Raw genomic sequence first — 22,217 nt, 5'->3', positions numbered from 1 at the left:
TACATAGGCTGGCTGTATGGTGTGGTCTTGATGCCAGTGGAATTCCTAACCAACCATTTGATTGGCTTATATTCTCTAAATAGAGACTTGTACTAGAAGAAATTTTTCAAAATAATGGTAGTAGTAATCATATAAGATGAAATACAGGCATTTCATCTTATAAGGATATTTGTTTTTAATACATCATTGAACAATTTCTTTGAAAGGCTCAGGAGAGCTGTTCTGTCCGTGTAGGAATAACGCTCATGTGAGGCGCTTTCTCAGACTTCAGAAAAATGATAGAGGCAAGAGGAGTAGACAGATGTGAAGCAAGTGAGTCAAATTAAGGGTTAGGAAGTGTACATTTAATACTTAAGGAAACTCTTTAGCTTCCAGCTGTGAACATGTCCCAAGGACATGTTTTCCCTTTACTGAGAGGAGCATGTCACTATTCATTGAATTTTTCTAATTCTTTGTTGCTACTGTATGTGGTCACTTTTCTCATTATAGTTTTTAAGTGGCTAAATTAATCAGGCAGCCTGCTCTTAAGCAGTTTTGTTTTTATTTTATTTCTTTATTTTTTGAGACGGGAGTTTCACTCTTGTTGTCCAGGCTGGAGTGCAATGGCGATCTCAGCTCACTGCAAACTCCGCCTCCTGGGTTCATGCGATTCTCCTGCCTCAGCCTTCCAAGTAGCTGGTTTCACAGGCATGAGCCACCACGTCTGGCTAATTTTGTATTTTTAGTAGAGATGGCGTTTCACCATCTTGGTCAGTCTGGTCTCGAACTCCTGACCTCAGGTTCGCCTGCCCCAGCCTCCCAAGGTGCTAGAATTGTAGGCGTGAGCCACCACACCTGGCTTAAGCAGTTTTTAGTAATCATTGGCAGTTTGTCCTCAGAGAAAAGCCTGAGTAAGACCATCACCACAGCTGAGATTGTAGTAAGCCCCTTACTCTCAACCTTTCACTACATCAAGCACCTTCCCATCTCCTAGACAGTTGCACCATTTCCAAGAAGAGCAATCAAGGACTAGGTATCACATCTATCACTCTTCTCATGGTTGAACTCTAACTTTTGTATAATGTGAAGTTAATGACACCTTTGTTCGTCCTATCTTTTCAATGTTTCTCACTCTCAGACTCTTGATACTTCTATAAATCCAGTTTTTCTAACTTCATCTTTAGCGACTTCTTTGTATTCTGGTATACTATGACCAGAGAACATCAGATAATGGAACTGTATCAAACACATATTTAACTTTATACATTCAGCTATTCAGAGAGAAATAGATTATAATTTTCATAAAGTAGCTGATTCCAGCTGATTTTACACTTAGGATAAGAAGGGAGAAATGTCACTCCAGTCAGTCTGTTGCAGTTCCCATAGGCCTTTCTTACAGAGCATCTGTTACTCTCATGTTTAAAGACACATATTTTAGGCCAGGTGCAGTCACTTATACCTATAGTCCCTGCCCTTTGGGAGGCAAAGGCAGGTGGACCACTTGAGCCCAGGAGTTTGAGACCAGCCTGGTCAACATGGTAAAACTCTGTCTTCACAAAAAATACAAAAATTAGCTGGACGTGGTGGTACACACCTGTAGTCCCAGCTACCTGGGAGGCTGAGGTAGGAGGATCACCTGAGCCCGGGGAGTTGAGGCTGCAGTGAGCTGTGACTATGTCACTGCACCCTAGCCTGGGTGACAGAGTAAGACTCTGTCTCAAAAAAATAAAAATACATAGTTTCTACAACATGGTCCCATAATGCAAGCCTACTTTTCTAAATACAACTTACTTCATTTGGTGCACAGTTGAACAAATCATTCTGACACTGGCAGAAAAGTACATATTAGGTTTATTAAGAGGCAACCTGTCAATCTCAAATGTGACCTGTCTTCCTAAGGGATCTTAAGAATAATTTTTACTGTGAGACTTTTGTCTTATAGGTTGCCAATTAATTACCTTGTAACTTTAATAGCAAATTGCTGTTAACTTCCAGGTTCAGAATGCCTATGTCCATTCTTTTGTACTTTAGCACTAATATTTCATACTGCTACTGGAGTCAGTGAGTCATTCAATTTGATATTTCTGTATGTAGATAGACTTACAGTGAATGCAGAGAGTGTTAAGCAATATTCCTAAGTAAACATGGCAATACTAATGAGAGTTAATGTATATTTAGTCCATAATATAACACCAGTCACTGTGTTTAGATGTGCTTTATATTCACCATCTTGCTTTGTCTTCAGAAGCCTGTAAGGTAGGACCTGTTATTCAGTTGTTAAACCCTAGTAACTGACTTAAGGACAACCAAGGGAACATATACGTACTTCCTGACTTAAAAAACACAGGTATTCCCAGGAAAGCAGCAAAGAATCAGGGGCAAGTGCAAATTAACATGCAGGCTCTTGACAAGCTGTGTTTCCAAAGTTCTCATTTAGGGGAAGGTTGTCCAAAAGTTGGAATATATTTTCCCAAGGAAATGATGTTATCACAACAAAAGCATATTTACCCATAATGTGCCTAAAGTAGTAATAACAGACCTAAACTGTTTTGTGCACCAGTGTTTCCATGGAAAAATTCACTCAAGAGTTTCCCCTTGGATTGCTGTAGACACATTTCTACATCACAGGGAGAATGGGGACTCTATGCTAGAAACAGTAGAATCATTAGAAATGTTCAAATTCTGAATCAGTGGTGGCTTCCAGGGCCTTTGATGGGAGAGGATGAGAGGGAGGAGGATGGAAGAGTGAAACTGGGCACGAGGGGCCAGAGGGTCAGAAGATTTTGGGTAAGAAACAGGATAAAGCCTGACAAGGTGAAGGGTGGGTCCAGAGAGGAGAGGGAAAAGTTTTGAGGCTTTTAGAGACCCAGAATTCATTGAGTCTAACCCTCCCGTCCCCTGGACTCTTCTCATCCCTCAGGTAGTTTTCTGTTACTCTCAACCAGTTTCTTCTACTGACCCAAAGATTTTGCCTACCTCTTCCCTTTTTTTTTTTTTTTTTTTTTTTAAAACCACTAATACTTTGTGAAACTGAGACCAGCCCAGGGCCTTGCTCCACTCAGCTGTTCCTAAAGCGAGCACAGTGGCTCTAATGGTTTTTAACTTCTGTAAAGGAAAGAGCTTATCTTAGGCCCTCCAGAACTTTCACATGGACATGAAAGAGCAAATATCAGCTACAGATGCTTTGGGAGAATTTTTGGGTCCCATAAGGGGCTGAAATAAAATGCATGAGGATTTCAGAGGTGGCTCTCCAGGCTGAGGCTGATGGGAAAAGGCTGTTTGTTCCTTTCTCTCCTGCCTCTGTGGCTCCCTTGTCCTCAAAATGAAAGTGGAAAGGAGGAGGTAGGGCCCAGATTGCTTGCCAGAGGGGAAGGGCTATGAGACATTCTGATCCTTGCACCAATGCCGGGCTTGATCTTCTCAAGCGACATGTCTCTTTCAGGGTTGTAGGAACTATGTGAATACCTCAGGCTCCACCCGACTCTCCAGGTGTACCTCACACCACCTTCCTCTTTACCCACTAGCCAGTGAAGATGGGAATCACCTGGGTACCTGTCCCCAGGCCCACCTGGAAAGCTGTGTGATGAACAAGTGACCCCAGGTTATTCCTGTCAAAGATGTTCGGCAAACACTGGCTGACTATTCCCACCCCATCCCATCCCGTTTGCTGGTCTTTAAAGGTTCCAAGGGCATTCCAAAGCCTTGAAGGAAGCAAGGGCATGATCCACAGGAGAGGAAGCACCAAGAGCAAGAAGCGAAGCTGTCAGAGGGCATGTGCCTGACCTCGCCTTTCCACCTGCAGGTCTGACCAAGCTCCCTTGTGTTTCAGAGGGTCCTCCGCAGAAGGGCAGCAGAATGGACTCCAAAGCAGCCTTAACCCTGCAGCCTTTGTGCCCATCACCAGCTCCACAGGTTAGTGGGCACCAGCTCTTCTGCAGCTGGATAGATCACAGAGAAGGTGTTAGGCTTGGCTCATTCTCTCTTCTGCCTCCAAAGATAAAAGAGTGAAATATCCAGCCTCTTAAAACGTTGGTAAATGGGCATTTTTGTTACATTCTTCTTTAGAATAATTTTGGCAGCCTAAAATAGAATAGTCATTTTCCAGAAATAGTTGGGGGTAAATGAAACCTCCCAGTCTTATAAAATGCTATCAGATTTGCAGCATTTGGTAAAAATGCCCCATATTGATTGGTATTTCACTGTTTATATTGTATTTCCACATTATATCTCTCACTTAATTCTCACACAGCCCTGTAAGGTTTATCTTCTTATCCCTTCCACATGAGGAAACAGGCTCAGAAAATTGAGGGCTTGTCGAAGGTTATGCATGGATGCAGAGCTGGTGCTCTGGCCTTTGATCTAGGTGTTGTGCTCATATCATTGTCTGTGGACAGGTTGTTACTGAGAGCCTGAAGCCTCTCAATGTAGGTGCATACAGATATGCTAGGCAGTGTTGGTCCAGAGATAGTTTTCTATGAATAATTAATAAAAATGCACTGATAAGTCAGAAAATTCAAAGAAAATCACTTAGATTCAATTTAACAAATATTTATTATTGAGTACCTACTATGGAGAAAATAACATGCTGGGCACTGAGATACACACAGGGTAAACAAGACAGTCCGCTCTCAGGGAACTTAGACTCAAGGAGATAGAAAAGTCAGCAGGGAATGTGCTGCAAAGTGGGTATTACTGTATGCCTGAGACACATAGAATTAACAGTAGACAACACTGAGCATTAGCTATGTGTCACGCACACTTCTGAATGCTTTACACGTAAAACTCATTTGTTAACCAAACAGGCACATAATGTAGGAACTATATTCCCCATTTATGGCTGAAGAAATAAAGGGCACAGGCAGATTATAAAACTTGTCTAGGCCAGACGTGATGGCTCACACCTGTAATCCCAGCACTTTGGGAGGCCGAGATGGGAGGATCACAAGGTAAGGAGTTTCACCACCATGGTGAAACCCCATCTCTACTTAAAAAAATACAATAAAAATTAGCCGGGCATGGTGGCGTGTGCCTGTAATCCCAGCAACTCGGGAGGCTAAGCCGGGAGAATTGCCTGAACCCAGGAAGCAAAGGTTGCGATGAGCCGAGATCGTGCCACTGCACTCCAGCCTGGGCGACAGAACAAGACTCTGTCTCAAAAAAAAAAAAAAAAAAAAAAAAAAAAAAAAAAAACTTGTCTAAAGTCTCACAGCTAGTAAGCAGTCGGGCCCAGATCTTTAGGGACTGGGGACGGCTTCTTAGAGGAATAAACATCTAAGCTGACACTGGAATGTGGACAAGTCAGCCAGGAGAGGGAAGGCACAGGTGGAGTAGGAAGAGGGAACAGTGCAAGCAAAGACCAGGGGGAAATGAGACCATGCTGTGATCCGCAGGCTTCCATGGATCCATGTGGCTGGGCACCGGGACATGAGCAGGGAGTGGAAAGAGAAAAGGTTATGAGTTGGTAAGGCCAGTTTCTGAGCCATGTAGGGAACTTGGTCATTGCCCTGATAGCGATAAGGAGCCATTGAGGAGTTTTAAGCAGGCGGGCTGGGTGGTTAGGGGTCAGGGACTGATGTAATACACCTTAAAATGATTACAAGCTCTCTGAGAAGCTTGGGCCAGGGGCAGTGGCTCATGCCTACAATCCCAGTGCTTTGGGATGGCGAGGCAGGAGGATCTCTTGAGACCAGCCTGGGCAACAAAGTGAGATCCTATCTCTACAAAAAAAAATTTTTTTAATTAGCCAGGTGTGGTGGCACATGCCTGTAGTCCTAGCTACTAAAGAGGCTGACATGGGAGGATCACTTGAGCCCAGGAATTCAAGACTGCAATAAATTGTGGTCCTGCCACTGTACTTCAGCCTGGGTGACAGGGCAAGACCCTACCTCTAATTCAAAAAGAAAAAAAAAAAAGCCTAGTTACGTGACTGCATCGTTGGGATAATTATATGGATCTCTTAGGCTTATAGCGAGGATTAAATGAAGCAATATATAGGCAAGGCACTGTAACTACGCAACCACATCTAGGTCATGTAGTATGATAGGAGTGTAAGGATTTGTTCACCATTGAAAATCCGCATTGAGCCTGAATTCAAGAGATAGTTCATGGGTATCTACTCACCTCATTCCTCCAAAAAAAAAAAGAATTACTAGAACATGGTAGTTATTATATTTTTTAAAAAGTAAACTTTTCCACCTGGGATTATTGTGGACTGCGAAGTAATGGCACAGGGAGTCATGGCCAAGTTAGAAGGATTTCCGTGAGATACCCTGTTGGAACCCCTTCGGCTCTTCAAATCTGCTTCAGCTGGAGAAATTTGCAAACCCCAGGAGATCCCCGACTAGACTTCATTTGTGTGTCTAATTGACAAATTAAGTGTTGAATTGAACTTTGCATGCACTCCAGCTGAGCCAGTTGGAAACTTGGGTGGTCAGGTGGGTCATACTTGTAGCATCTTGACCATGAATTAGTGTTTACAGACTCTTGGTAAAGTTATTTAGAAGATTTTGTGGCACTCACTACTGAACTTGGTGTCAGTGTAAACCACAGAGCAAGGAGAAGTTGTATTTTTCCTGGCTTCTGATAGCGATCTTTCCCTGCTAATTCTACCTTGTGATAACAAGCAGATCGTTCTTACATTGTTTAGGTAGTTTATATTGCTTACTGCTTTTGTCACCAAGTGACTCTGGGCCTCTGAACTCCTTGAGTTTGTTTCTACTCTGATTTTCCTGGTGCTCCTGATCCTTAGTTAAAGAAACACTGAGGAGCATGATAGAGTAAGCTTCAGGCATTTTCCATACTTCCCAATGAACATGTTACCTTCACAGCATTAGTAACTAAATCTGCTACAGTTATTTATACAACTAGTGGGTAACTGCCATGCACACCAACCTTTGAACTGCAGATCATTTGTTTTCTGTGTTACAAGTAGATTTAAAGCAGCTCTATCCTAGGGGTTCAGAAGGATATCCTACAAAGATTAGGTTGCTAATCTTTTTTCTTTAAAAAGTAGCAACATTTTTCTTTAAACCCACAAGAAAGAAGAACAACTTTCATAATAAGTCTAAAAGTTTACACTTCTCCCTGAGACCCAGGAAGTGTGTGCCTATGAAGGAATCCCTGAACTGTCCTTGAAAGGTATTTAGCCCATCTGGTCCAGTTAATTCAATCCATTAAACATGATATTGAGTCTATGACTGTAGCAGAAGTCTGTTTTCTGGTTCCTTAACTCTCCTGTGAGTCTTACCAGCCAGGCTTTCGGCTGTGTGAATGTTTCTCGAGCAGTCTGAAGGAGATGCTGGTTCGTCCCAGGCCACTGTTGGAAAAACAAGTCAGTCTTTTCCTAATGATGGTGGCTAAATGGCATTCTTGGTATTATGAGCATTAAATGAGATAGTGAGTTGAAAGCTCCTAGCAGAGTGCCTGGAGTACTCCATGAATGTGGATTTTCCTTGACTTTCCAACCTCAGGCTTTATATTCATAGTTTGCTATGGAAGGGAAGGTGTAGAGTCAACAAATTTGGAAATTTGAGAAGGAAGCTGGAGTGAGGGCTCTTGGCCTAAAGCCAAATTCATTGGCCTTTCTTCTTTGTACCGGTGGTGTCCTTCTTGAGTTCTAAAGTGGTGATGGTAAACTAAAATAGCAGAGAACAACAGATTAGATAACTGACATTTCTCTCATGCTGATTTGATAATGTAAACTACCATTACTGTGGAAGTCTGAAGCCACAGCAGCTGCCCTCAGCCCTGCCCCTTAGCTTCTGCCTAAGCCTTTCCTGTCCTGAAGCCCAACCTCTCCCTCCTTTTATTTTTAAGCTCTTAATAGTCTGGTAAGGTCCCTTCCACCAATCGCACCTTCAGAGAATCAGTGATGGATTTTATTTGCAAGCGGTAAGCAGTGTCCTTGTTAAATGTTCATTGTTTCTGGCCCTAGTAAAATGCACCATAGCTTTGTGCTCTTTGGATGGGGGTGGGGCAACAGCGCATCATTGTGGCTGTGACTGCCTACTTCATTGGGTACCTGAGACAACAAGAGAAAGGAACATTATTATACATTAAACTCAATGGAGCTAAAACCCTTAGGATCTCGATGTCACTTTAACTTTCAAGTGAAATTACTTGCCTGGCAGCTCTCAGCAGAATGACCTATTTTCATGATCAGATTCTTACTCTTTTTACCATGTGTTGTATAGTTTTTGGAGCTCCTGGGTGGATCTGGAGTATAATCGCATAGAAATAAAAATAAGTAGTGTCCTATACGCCTTAATGCTCCCCAGATTTTCTTTCCAGAGCCAGAGGGGTAAGAGTTTGATGCTTCAGCCCATCACCTGAAGCATGCTTTCTTTATATTGTGAATGCAGTGTAGACAACAGAGGTCCCTTCAGCCACAATCACAAACAAATGTCATCACCAGCCATGACAGTCCTAGAACCTCTTCATATGTGGGCTTAGGAAAGCAGTCAAGTTAGGTTAGAGAATTTGAGTTGTGTTTGTATTACATGTTTTTTAAATGCATGATCACCCATTTTTACTGTTGGGAAGCAAAAGAGAGACTGTGAATTGGTATTTGGCAGGAAGTGGGGTGGTAGCATCTGGGGGAACAGTGATCCCCTTAACCTAGTTTTAGATTTTACCTCGTGTCTTTTGGGCTAAAATCAAAATGTAGTGCTAAGTAGGGATTCTTTTTTCCATTTTCAGGATCTTTGGAAGCTCCCCAAGTTATTTTCGCCAGATCCAAACCCCTGCCCACACAATCTGGAGCCCTTGCCACAGTTATAGGACAGAGAAAATCAAAGTCGGTGAAGGCAGGGCCAATTTAAGGTAACAGTAAGAATAAGAGCATATTTTTATCATTTTCACTTGCTGACTTTATACTACAGCAAGAGACTTAGTAGCTACCAAAAGAAGTTCTAGCTTCTCAAAATGACAGTGAAGTTGGGGCTTTGTAAACCAAAGCTCAGAAGGACACTCCAAAACTGCGGGTCAAAGTTGAGCCCCAATAGCTTGCTCCTATAACGGTCTACCAGTAGGTGGCGCTGTGGCAGTAAGATCTTTCTCTACTATTACTAGAGGCTTTTGTTTAAAAATATGAGGATTTTGAGACAAATCAAAGAAAGAAACTAAAACCATAATTGAGTTGTCACAGACAAATTATAACATAATACATAGGAAAACATATTTGAAGGTCAAGTTGCAGTAGTTTCAAAAGAGAATGAATATTTATTATTAAAGAAGGCTTTTAGACTAGAGTTTATAAATTGGACTTCCAGATTATGGGAGGCAGGGAGGGAACAATTTTCTTTTTAATTTTGGGGTGAGGTTGATAAATCAATTGTTTTTGCTGAGTTACTTAAATAAACATTTGCTATAATTAGCAGCAAAACAAACTATAAACCTCATCCTCCATCCAGCTAAAACAAGCTCATACATTGAAGGTATGGTCTAACTGGATTTTGTGAAGCTGTTTCCACAGTTCACCAACACTGCCGTCAGTATTTTGTTCCCAGCCGTGGCCTTCAAAATTTTCCAGAAAATTCTGTGAAACTTCAAGGCTTTGATAATTCCTTTCCTCTTTGCTCTTCCCTACGCACTAAAGCATTAATGGCACACCTGCTATGAGCCTAATACTCTTCTTACCTCTGGGGGAATATTTATAAACTTATTTGAGAAGCATTATTCATCAGAATACCCCAGGAGTGCAAAAGAGAGAGGAAAATTATTTACCCACCACAGGATTCATTTACATTGGATCAGCAAGCTTCAAATATCTTTCCCTAGCCCATCTAAACTCTTTCCAGAAAGGAATGAGAAGAGAGAAGGGAACACAAAATCCATGGCTTGGTCATCTACCAAAATGTACCAGAGAAACTGAAAACAACCAGAGTCCTGTTGGTAATCCTTAGCCAGTGGTCCTTTAATTCTGATACTAAGAGGTCTGTCCAATGAGGAACAACTAATAAAATATAGAAGACTAAAGCAAGAAGGTCAATATTTCCCTCAGGAGACTGGCAGCCAGAAGAATGAATGTGACATCAAGCTCCAAACTAAACTGATGGCCTGCCAAGAAGTACTCATGTCCATCCGCTTCTAGGACTGTGATACTTGGACCTGCCACAGTTATAATATCACTTTCCTTGAACCTCGTTCATTAGTATCCTTTACAATCCACCCTGAACATTACATGGTAAAATGGGACCATCAGCAAAAGAAGCCTTGGGAAAGAGCCCATTTCTCAACATTTTGATCTGTGTTGCCGATACAGCCCTGCTGAGCCTGAGCTGTGTTTAAGCTAGGGATGGCTGATGCTGTGCTTCGTGATTAGCCAAGGCAGTGAGACAGCATGCCAAGTGTGTATGGACGAAGAGGACAAAGCGGGTCAGAGGGTCTCAGAAGTCCAGCTCCTCTGGTGCACCGTCACTGCTGGGAAGCTGCAGAGGCAGGCCCACCAGCCTGGCACGTGCCCATGTTTAAAGGAATTAGGTAGTTTACAAAGTGAAAAGGCAGAACCCCACAGGCCTCAGCCCACTACCTGAAGCATGCTTTCTTTTTATTGTGAATGCAGTGTAGACAGCAGAGGTCCTGTCAACCACAATCACAAACAAATGTCATCACCAGCCATGATAGTCCTAGAACCTCTTCATATGTGGGTTTAGGAAGGCAGTCAAGTTAGGCTAGAGAATTTGAGTTGTGTTTGCATTACATGTTTTGTAAAACTGAGAAAAACATAGGTTGTCCTTACCAGGAGGGAGCTGGGCTGAAGGACATTAGGCGCAAAGCCTGTGTATGAGCCTCGTATGCTGCCCAGGCCAAGTGTCTTATTTAACTACATTGTTCTTTGTTTTCTTAGATTCTGTATGTGTCTGTTCATCAGAGGGCCAATTATATTAACTCTATTTTCTTATTTTCTATATTTTCTTGAGACAGGGTCTTGCTCTGTTGCCCAGTGGCGTGATCACGGTTCACACTGCAACCTCCACCTCTTAGGGTTAAGCGATCCTCCCACCTCAGCCTCCTGAGTAGCTGAGACTATAGGCATGTGCCACAATGCCCAGCTAATTTTTCATATTTTTAGTAGAGATGGGGTTTTGCCATATTGCCCAGGCTGGTCTCAAACCCCTGAGCCTCAAGCAGTTCACCTGCCTCAGCCTCCCAAAGTGCTGGTATTACAGGCATGAACCACTGCAGCTGGCCATTTTCTGTATTCTCAGTGCTCTGGCATTTGGGATCTTTGTAGACCCAGGGGAGAGAGTGCCTTTCACAGGGCTAATTAAGTTCTAAATGTAATAGCAACTTGTCCATGAGCACACCTTTTATATGCAGACTGACTAGTCCCGAGTATCTGCTCCCAACCTCTCTATCAAACTTTCACACACCAACCCAAAAATTCCCCTGCCCTAAATCATCTCAGGGCCAGGCAACTCGATACCATCCCTGTACCCCAAAGCCCCCTGGAATTATCCAAACTAGCCAATCCAGCCAATCCAAAGCTGTTTAATTGCCCTGCCTTGCTTTTTCTGTGGAAACCTCAGCACAAGGTTCTGAACTAGGCTTTCCCCCTACTGCTGTCTTCTCCCTCCAGACTGACACTAGTATGTTCACTGTGACCCTTCGTAGTGTGCAGTGACCCCCTCCCTGGGATCTGTGAGAATAAACAACACCTTTCTTCCAAGCCTTGATTTTGTTTTCCTATTGTGGCCATGCCAACTTTACCATACCATATCCAACATGTACATTCTTAGAACAAACACCAAGAGGATAAGTATCTTTAACTTGTGATACAAGGAACCAGAAAGAAACATGCATAAGGTTTATATCACCCAGTTCTAAGCAACTGGGGATACCACTTCATCCGTAGCCTGTTTTACACAAGTGATGTTTTAACAGTACGTGTTTGGGTAGCATTGACCTGGCCGTAGCCACACAAGAAGGATGTGGATCTGTCTACATGGCAAAATCACCTGGCTTTCAGCCATTGAAGTGCATGCTTTCCTGTCCTGAGGCCTCTTTCATTTCATTTAATAACTGTGTCTACATTCAGAAACAAAACTCAAGTGTAGCTGGACAACCTGGTTGAAAGTGAGGAAAAAGACAGCCTGACTTTTAGTTTGGGGGTGGGAATAGGAGTACTTTTAAGAATCTATCCAAAAGGGGTTCATTGGCCTTAAAACCAAAGAACTCCCATTTCTGAAATGGATTAAGAAATAGACTACTGAGGGAGATAACATCTGAAAATTGGTATTTTCTTTTGCTGAACTGGCAAAATCCCAAGAGAGGAGTGATGATTCTTCAGTTGTTAACAATTACTACTTTGTTATAGAGAAACACGGGGAGTGCAGTGGCCCCTTTCTCAAATTACACTTATGCACACACACCTCCTGGAAAAAATGTCTGGCAGCCTGGATTGTTAGAGTTTACCCACCCCTGCGTCTTGTTGCAGAGTTGTGTGGTCCTATGTAATATCCACGTACTTCGGGTGGAAGAAGATCGAGTCTGTTCTTGCAGTCCTGCACTGGGCAAGTAACCAGCAGAAGGCTGCCTTTCTTTCTGTCTTTATACATATCACATCAGGTTATCCATCTGTTCTCCGTGGTTATCCATCCTGTGAACCCACACACCTTGCTGCTAGTTTCAGTGGGATGCTTATTACAGCCACGTACCTTTGCTTTACTGTCCTTATATCCTCAGGGCACAATTGCTCCTGAAAGTTCTAAAGAAGAAGATGACATGCTAAAGCCACGCCTGTCTTTGGAAAAAGCAAGCTTTTCACTTGGAAATATTTACAACTCTGCTTATCTGATCTGTAGAGTTTGAACCAGGTCCCCAAAAGTGTAGGTGGATAATAGCAGGACTTGGAGAATGATGACTGGAAGTATATTGCCCTTTGGCGTGGTTGGCATTGATTTTTATCCTTTATTCTTTCAAATTGTGATTATAAAGAAAAATACTCAGATTCTCTTAAGTCCTCACAATGATGAGCATCACTAAAACTAAAACAGTAGTCTCTTATACTTCTTTGTTCTCATCTTTTGAACATGCAGGTATTTCCAGTTTGTACCATAGGTGTCAAGGGGCTCCCTTCTCTTAAAACTTGAATCCAAGTTATGCAGAGTTGTTTTTCTTTTGTGTGCGGTGGGGGGGGGGGGGTTATTTTTGGTTTTTTGAGTCAGAGCCTCGCTCTGTTGCCCAGACTGTAGTGTAGTGGTGTGATCTTGACTCCCTGCAACCTCCGCCTCTCAGGTTCAAGCAACTCTTGAGCCTTAGCCTCCTGAGTAGCTGGGATTACTGGCATGCACCACCATGTACAGCTAACGTTTTTTTGCATTTTTAGTAGAGACAGGGTTTCACCATGTTGACCAGGCTGGTCTCGAACTCCTGATCTCAAGCGATCTGCTCACCTTGGCCCCCCAAAGTGCTTGGATACAGGTGTGAGTCACCGTGCCCGGCTTGGTTATGCAGTTATTTGATACTAGAGAGGAGTAGCTTGAATGTGTGGACTTTCCTTAGCTATAGTAAAACATAGCCTGCATCCTCATTATAAAATGGAGAAAGAAGTTAGAAAACCAGACTGATCTCAAAATGATGAGGTGAAGAAAAAGTCAGCTGCTTAGAAGTTGCTATAGTAGTAGTAAATATTGGTTTGGTGTTAGAAGAATCACTTTTTTTTCTTTCTTTCTTTTTTTTTTTTTTTTTTTTTTTTTTTTTTTTTTTTTTTTTTTTTTTTTTTTTTTTTTTTTTTTTTTTTTTTTTGAGACTGAGTTTTGCTCTTGTTGCCCAGGCTAGAGTGCAATGGCGTGATCTCAGCTCACTGCAACCTCCACCTCCTGGGTTCACATGATTCGCCTGCCTTCGCCTCCCAAGTAGCTGGGATTACAGGCACCCGCCATCACGCCTGGCTAATTTTTTGTATTTTTAGTAGAAACAGGGTTTCTCCATGATGGTCAGGCTGGTCTGGAACTCCTGACCTCAAGTGATCTGCCCGCCTTGGCCTCCCAAAGTGCTGGGATTACAGGAGTGAGCCACTATCCCCGGCCAAGTCACTCTTTTTTTTAATACCTAATGGACTGAAAAGTCACTTTGAGGTTTTTTCCTTCCCCTTTTATTTATTTGTAATTTGTTTCCCAGGGAAATTAAGACTTGTGATAAGCCCAAATGAAGATATTTTGGAATTCGACAGGAGAGTTTTTTAACTTATGCCTGAGCTTCAAATTGTATTAGGCAATGAATTGTTGATAGTTTTTCATCAGATATTGGAATATGGAATTTTCAAAGTCACAACTCAGAAAAATGACCACTCACAGGCCTTCTATTTTATATTTATTCATCCTTTTTAGTATTCTCCAAAATAAATCACCATTGTGCACGTGTACATGTGCTTACTCTTCTCTTTATACAGAGGATTTGAGTGTCCACAAGAGCCTTTTGATGAGCGGGAGGAGAGAGATTCTCAGTTTACCTCTGGAAGGGAAGTTGTTGTATATGAGCACAGGCAGGAATGTCTCAAGAGCCAGATCTCGTGAAAACCTGCAGCCTTGCTGAGAGAATCAGCAGCTTTACTGGCTGAACAGCAGCTCCCTTAGCCCATCCCTGTGGCCAGGTCATTTGCTGGCTCCTTGGCAACCAGCTTCCATTGTTATCTAGGCTGACAGCTCCGCCCTGTTCATGACATGACCTCTCTCTGTGGGATTGTTTCTCTCTCTCTTTTTTTACTTTCACATTCAGCTTTCAGAAGACAACTGGAATACTTCCCATTCATTCCTCCAGCTAAGTGCCTCTGGTGGGCAGAGCTCTCTCTCTCCCAGGCGTTAGCTGGCCTAAATAAAGTGGGCGGCAGCTGCCTTCCAGACAGATGCCAGCCTGGTACTAGGGTAGCATGATTGTGAAATACAAAGCTGCCAATGTATGCACGTCTGACCATTTTTTTTTAGATGGGATTGTAGCTAGGCGGGTACAGCATAACCTTTTCATGTCTAACACAGGGTCTTAAATATAAAACCACATGCAATAAAATAAAATGATAAGAAAGTCAGGGCCAAAAAACAAGATAATTCCCATTTTTCAAATATAATCCTAAATAAACTTATTGTAATTGAAGTGAAATTTGGTTCTAAGTCTCCTAATAGCCAGGGCAAATAGGGAAACATGATAGAGTATTTAGTTTTCACTATCAAAAAGAAAGAAATACTCCAGGGAAAGTCAAGGTTTTTCCTAGCATTGATTCTAACGGAAGTATTTTACACACTTTATATAGAAGACACTTAACAAGGTAGTCGTCAACTACTAATGAACTATTAAAAAATAGTCAGTAGTAGCTTATCAATCCACAAGCCAATAGAGCGATGTGTTTCATAGGCCTACTCCTTGTCATGAACTATACAAAGGTAAAATATTATAGTACACGTCAGTGAAGACAGTTTTGTGAAGGGACAAAAATAATATAGTCTAAGCCTCTTTGTGGTCTCTGTAATCCAAGGGTAAGATAATGGTTATTTAGAAGATTGGGAGAATTGCATGTGTCTTAGGCAATCTTAAATATAACTTCTCTCAATTGATCGCTTGATAAAAGCTCGTTGTGTTCTTAGGCAAGGATCCAGATACCTGGTCTTTTATCTTACTGTTTGAAGATGCATATATTAATATATGCTTTGTAAAGCAGGTGGCAGAGGTAACATCTTCTGAAAGTGTTGGCACTGAGCAGTATTCTCAGGCTCTCATGTGGGATGTTTATTTTCTGCTCCTTTGCTCGCATGCATAGTTTCCTCTGCCTAGACACCATCTCCCCACTTTGGCTCCCTCCCTCCCCAATATGCCCAATTCCTATTTGTCCTCAACCCCTCTTCTCCTGTCCAGCCCTCCTCTATTTTAGTCTGATTTAGTTGTTTTTGACTCTGCTCCATTAGAACTCTGAGATTACCTCTATCATGGCTTTTACAACACTGTAGTATCTTTATGGTTGCTTAACTGTTCCCTCTACTAAGCTGTAATTTCCTGGAATGCGAGGATCAGGTCCAAGTGTACTCCGAAACTCTAGGGCCTAGCCTGGTGCCCAGCCTGTAGTAGGGGTTTAAGAAATCCCAAATGGGAAAAGAAAACAAAAAATAATAAAGTGACAAAATAAATAACCAAAACCAAAAGGAATTCTGATTGAATAGATGAATGAGTAAATTTTCATATTTCTGCCTTTGTTTATTCTTCTACTGACATTTGGAATATCTCTCTACATATGCAAATTCTTCCTATCCTCAGGCCAGGCTCAGTGACTCACACCTGTAATCCCAGTGCTTTGGGAGGCTGAAGTGGGCAGATCACTGGAAGTCAGGAGTTCAAGACCAGCCTGGCCAACATAGCAAAATCCTGTCTCTACTAAAAATACAAAAATTAGCCAGGTGTGGTGGCACGTGTCTGTAGTACCAGCTTCTCAGCTGGCTGAAGCAGAAGAATCGCCTCAATACCATGAGGCAGTGGTTGCGGTGAGCAGAGATTGTGCCACTGCACTCTAGCGTGGGCAACAGAGCAAGACTGTGTCTCAAAATATATATATATATAATTATATCCCCTAAGGGTCCAGTTAAGTTTTCTGTTTTGTTTTGTTTTGTTTTTGTTTTGAGATGAGTCTCTTTCTCTCACTCATTTATCTTGCTGTTCAAAAAATTCATAGAGGCCTACAATTTATATCACAAAGTTTAACAGTTCGTCAGATTTTGTCATCTTTTATCACTACTTACTTTTTGGTTGAATTGTCTCTTCAGTAAGACCATAAACTCTTTGAGGGCAGAATTATATTCTGTATGTTTCTTGAATCCCTAGTTTCACCCAAAATGTTTCATTACCTTGTATTGTAGACCCTAAAGAAAAGAATACATATGTACATACCTAAAACTTTCTGAAAAACAGTCCATTTCCTCTGTTCTCTTGGATTTAAGTAAAATGCCTAACCTCAGAAGATAAAATCTTCTAATAAAGATTTCATAAATATGCATTTCATTATTAAACAATCTTCAAAATCAGAATAACCTTCCTTATAAATTACCTGGTATTTCTATCCCATTTCTTGCAACATTGTAAAACTACTTCCTATAAAATAATGAATGATTGATCACAACTCTTTAGATAATGTCTGATACACATTCATAACCTTACTATAACTTGTTACATTGCAGATTTCAGTATGAAATTGTTCCATTTTAGACCACATTCAAGAATCTCATTATAAGGGAACAAACTTAAAATGAGATTGTGTTCATTTGGAAAATATTAGCTTTCACCTTTTTTTTCCCTATACATCAACTAACTAATTGAAATTAATCAGATTTTTCTTTTGAACACTGAACTGTCTTTTGTATTATCTCCTGAACTCACCATGAATTCTTTAGGTTCCTCTTAAGTTGTATAATACCTGAAACTGAACACCACACTCTAATATTAGAGATCTGACAGGTGTTGAGTATTGTGTAAAATTTATCATCACGGTTTTGGAATCATGTGTTATACTTTAAATGTGCACAGTATTCCCAGAAACAAAACTGAAGTTATCTTAATCCTTACTTGTTACCTTCCCTTCTTCCTTTGGCTTCCCAGGGCCATGTAGCATTACCAGTGCTGTTGTCAGTAACAATACCTAAGTTTTATAAGAATTCCAGAATTCAGGATGGAAAGATCATAACACTGAAGTCAGACTGACCTGTGTGGGCTCTGTCACTGCCAGTTGGCAACTTTAGGCTAATCACTTAACCTCTTTCAGCCTCAGTTTCCTCATCTATACTATAAGCATAAAAATATCAGTATTGCAGGATTGGGATATAAAGATTATAGATTACCTCAACAGCAACAGCAGAAATTCCTGTATAAAAATGGGCTTGAATAGACATTCAAAGAAGATATGCAAATGGCCAATAGGCACATGAAAAGATGCTCAGCATCCCTAATCATAAGGGAGATACAAATCAAAACCCGTGGTGAGATACCACCTCACACCTTTAGGATGGCTACTATTAAAAAAGCAAAAAATAAGTCGGGCATGATGGCTTCTGCCTGTAATCCTAGCATTTTGGGAGACCAACAAGAGGACTGTTTGAGGCCAGAAGTTCAAAACCAACCTGGGCAACATAGTGAGACCCCATCTCTAGAAACAATATGAAACAATTAGACAGGCATGATTGCACATGCCTGTAGTCTCAGCTGCTTGGGAGACTGAGGCAAGATTGCTTAAGCCCAGAAATTCAAAGCTGCAGTGAGATATGATTAGGCTACTAGACTCCAGCCTGGGTGACAAAGCAAGACTGTCTCAAGAAACAGAGATAGAGGGGATGAAGGGAGGAGAGAGGGAGGAAAGAAGGAAGGGAATAACAAAAACTAACAAGTATTGGGGAAGACATGGAGAAATTGGAACCCCGGTACACTGTTGGGAATGTAAAATGGTGTAGCCGCTATAAAAAACACTATGGTGGTTCCTCAAACAATTAAAAATAGAATTACTGGCCAGGCACAGTGGCTCACGCCTGTAATCCCAGCACTTTGGGAGGCTGAGGCAGGCGAATTACTTGAGGCCAGGAGTTCAAGACCAGCCTGAGCAACATAGTGAAACCCTGGCTCTACAAAAAATAAAAAAGTAGCCAGGCACAGTGGTGCATGCCTGTATTCTAACTACTTGGGGGAGACTGAGGTGGGAGGATCACTTGAGCTGGGAGGTCGAGGCTTCAGCAATCCATAATACAGCAGGGCACTTCAGCCTGGGCGACAGAGACTCTGTCTCAACAAACCAACAACATTGAATTACCATATGATCTAGCAATTTCACTCTGTGCGTATGCCCAAAAGAACTGAAAGCAGAGACAGAAACAAATATTTCTATACGCATAACAGCATTATTCACAGTAATCAAAAGACAGAAGCATCCCAAGTGTCCGTCAGCAGATGAATGAATAAACAAAATGTGGTCTGTATATTCAATGAAATATTCGGCTTTCAAAACAAAGGAAATTCTGCAATAACTACAACATGGAACCTTTAGGACATTATGCTAAGTGAAATCAGCCAATCACAAAAAGACAAGTACTGTAGATTCCACTAATACAAGGTACCTAAAGTAGTCAGAATCGGAGAGACAGAAAGTAGAACAGTGGTCACCAGAGGGTGGGGAGTGAGGGGAATGGGAAGTTTTTGTTAATGGGCAGAGTTGCAGTTTTGCAGGTGAAGCGTTCTGGAGATGGATGATGGATGGTCACACAGCGTGAATGCACTTAATGCCACTGAACTGCACACTTAAAAATGGTAGGATGGCAACGTTTATATGCATTTTGCCACAATTTTTAAAGAAAGGTTATAGATTGTGTATGTATTATACCCCAAATTAGGTGTTTTTGTTTTCTCGACTTTGCATTTGAGGAAACTTAAGGCTGAGAGAAGTAGCTTGTCCAAGCCACACAGTCAATGGTGGAGCTGAAATTCAAACCCAAGCACTTGTTTTTCCAGAGTCTGCTGAACTGCCTCTTCATCTGAAAACTCTGGGCCCCTTAAGGTGATTTCATTTTATCGGCTTCCTTTCCTAATGGTGCTGAGCAGCTGGTGATGAGGCCCTGCAGCCTCCATCTCCCTGCAGTGTCTAGTTGTTATCTCAAATGGCTCATTTGGGGGATTCCTGGCAGTAGGTGGGGGGGCATATGTAGTTTAGGCTGGCTATTTTTCTATCCAGCCATTTAACTTTCCCTCATTTGGATGGAGCCAGACCTGGAAAGGGGAGGATAGGAGCAAGGTGGGCCTTCTGCCTGTACTCCACTGGATGGGAGTGATGGTGGTGGTTGTGGTGATCTTTCCCACATGCCTGAACTGCCTTAGAAGGGACAGCTGATTGGCAGGGAAACACGGATGCGGATTAAGCTCTGCAGCAGAGGGTGGAGCTGAAGTGGGGAGGTCAGAGGTCAGGGAGAAATAAGAGGGCTTAGGAATCACCCCTGGATTAGTTAAGAGAGCATTCCCTGCAGGTAACAGAAACTCAGAGAAATCAGTGGCAGGGTAAGTAAGGGATTTATTTTTCTCACATGTCAAGAAGTCTGGAGACAGGAGGTCCCGGGCTAGTGCTGCTCTTCAGAGACATAACTGAGGGACCAGGCTGCTCTCTTTCTGCTTGACTAACTCTAAAGCATTGGCTTGAATTTTGTTGGTCATAAGACGGTTTCTGTTCCTACTGGCATTGTGTCGGTGTTCCAGCGAGAAGAGGGGGAAGGGCAAAAGACAAGATGCCAGCTCCATCTGTCCCCCTGTCAAAGACACTTTCTTGGAAGCCTAGCAGTTTTAACTGCCATATCATTGGCCAGCAGCTCCCTTGCCTACTTCTCCTTAGCAACAGAGGTGTCTAGAGAGGTGGTCTTTTAGCTGGGCACATTGTCTCCCAGTCAGATCTGGACTGTCTTACTGAGGAAGAAGGGGGTCTGGCTGTTGATGTACATCTCTGGTTTCAATCACAGTATGTTTTCTTTCCAGAGACTCCATCCCTTCTGGAGGGAGTTCATCACACTTCTGCAGCCCCTCTATCACCAGCTTCTTGACTGCTGTAAATAGATGTTGCTCCTTGACCCAAAGTTGCCCCAGTTCTGGCTACGAGTACATGGGGTTGGGGGTCCCTATTACCTGGTGGTTACAGTAACACATGAGAGCCCTCATCTTTCTGGAAGTATTTAAAGGTTACCATAAGTGAGGAAGATGGAACAAATGAGCCATAGAGAAAAAAAAAGAACTCTATAAATATATTTATTAAAATTATAAATTTGCTCTAAGTACAATATGAAATTATGATATGCCACATCCATTCACATAAATTACTACTTGATTATCCTTTAGCAGAAAAACGACTATGTATACTCTTAAATTATGGGGTTTAATATTGTTATAACTTTATTTATGATGCTGAATTCTGTTCATGAAGGTTGTCTTCCTAAGATTTGCTCACAATACAGCTTGTTAAAACACGGAGACAGGTTATTAATGATTCCTGTTTTGTTTAAAAAAAAAAAAAAAAAAAAGCTTCCTTGTGCTCAGGTCTTTGCTGAGATTCTCCAAAAAGAATAGGACAGGTCCTGGCAGCTTGAGAAAATCCAAAATCCAAAACAGAAGTTCACTCAGCAGTATTGAGTCAGAGAATTTTAAAAAGGATTTAAATCTAATAGTGAATATAAAACTACATTAACCAAAACAGTGTGGCATGGGCTAGATGGATGTAATAGAATTAAATGTCCAGAAATAAACTCATATGTCAAATGGCCAATTGATTATTCAGTGGACTAGTCTTTTCAACAACTGGCACTTGAACAGTTGGTTATCCACATACAAAATAGTGAAGTTGGACCTCTATCTCGACTCTACACAAATATTAACCAAAAACTGATAAAATATCTTCATGAAAGGGCTAAAACTATAAAACTCCTAAAAGAGTACGTAGGAATAAATCTTCATGTCCTTGAATTAGGCCACACTCTCTTAGATATGATACCAAAAATCATAAGCAACAACAAAATGAGACAGGTTGGACTTTATCAAAATTTTTAAATTGTGTGCTTCAACGGATACCACCATGAAAAATGTAAAGGACAAGCCGGGTGCATTGGCTCACACCTGTAATCCCAGCATTTTGGGAGGTCGAGGCAGGTGGATCACCTGAGCTCAGGAGTTTGAGATCAGCCTGGGCAACATATCAAAATCCCATCTCTACTAAAAATATAAAAGTTAGCTGGCATGTAAGTCCCATGCTATTGGGAAAGCTGAGGGGAGAGCAGTGCTTGAGCCTGGGAAGTGGAGGTTACAGTGAGCTGAGATTGCGCCACTGCACTCCAGCCTGGGTGAGAGTGAGATCCTGTCTTAAAAAAAAAAAAAAAGAAATGTGAAGGACAGCCCATAGAGTGGCAGAAAATATTTGTGAATCATATATATGGCAAGGAACTTGTATCCAGAATATATGCAGAACTCTTACAGCCCAACAATAAAAAGACAACCCAATTTTTTAAATGGGCAAAGGATTTAATAGACATTTCTCCAAAAAAGATATACAAATGGCCAATGAAAAGATGCATCATTAATCATTAGAGAAATACAAATCAAAATGACGTGAGATATGCCACATCATACCCACTAGGATGGCTGTAATCAAAAGACAAGTAATAACAAGTGTTGGTGAGGATGCAGAGAAATTGGAATCCTGGTACACTGCTGGTAGAAATGTAAAATGTACAGCTGGTTTAGAAAACAGGTTG

General features: G+C 41.7%; 1 protein-coding gene across 17 annotated transcripts in view; it reads left to right on the top strand.

Annotated features, from left to right (window-relative positions):
• TTLL5 (tubulin tyrosine ligase like 5) overlaps nt 1-22,217 on the top strand; it is a 286,353-nt gene that overhangs the window by 235,235 nt on the left and 28,901 nt on the right. For 9 of the 17 annotated variants that reach the window (XM_037738524.1, XM_037738520.1, XM_037738519.1 and 6 more), the window contains one exon: nt 3,782-3,891. The exons of 2 other annotated variants lie outside the window; for them this stretch is intronic. In XM_037738524.1, coding sequence (XP_037594452.1) covers nt 3,782-3,891 — 110 coding nt within the window. 6 more of the 17 variants (XR_005200287.1, XR_005200288.1, XM_037738522.1 and 3 more) reach the window with 2 other exon arrangements.

The sequence above is a fragment of the Cebus imitator genome, unplaced genomic scaffold, assembly GCF_001604975.1.
Source record: "Cebus imitator isolate Cc_AM_T3 unplaced genomic scaffold, Cebus_imitator-1.0 Scaffold54, whole genome shotgun sequence".
Classification (NCBI taxonomy): Eukaryota; Metazoa; Chordata; class Mammalia; order Primates; family Cebidae; genus Cebus; species Cebus imitator.
The sequence above is the reverse complement of the archived record's forward strand: the minus strand, read 5'-3'. Positions and strand labels throughout refer to the sequence as shown.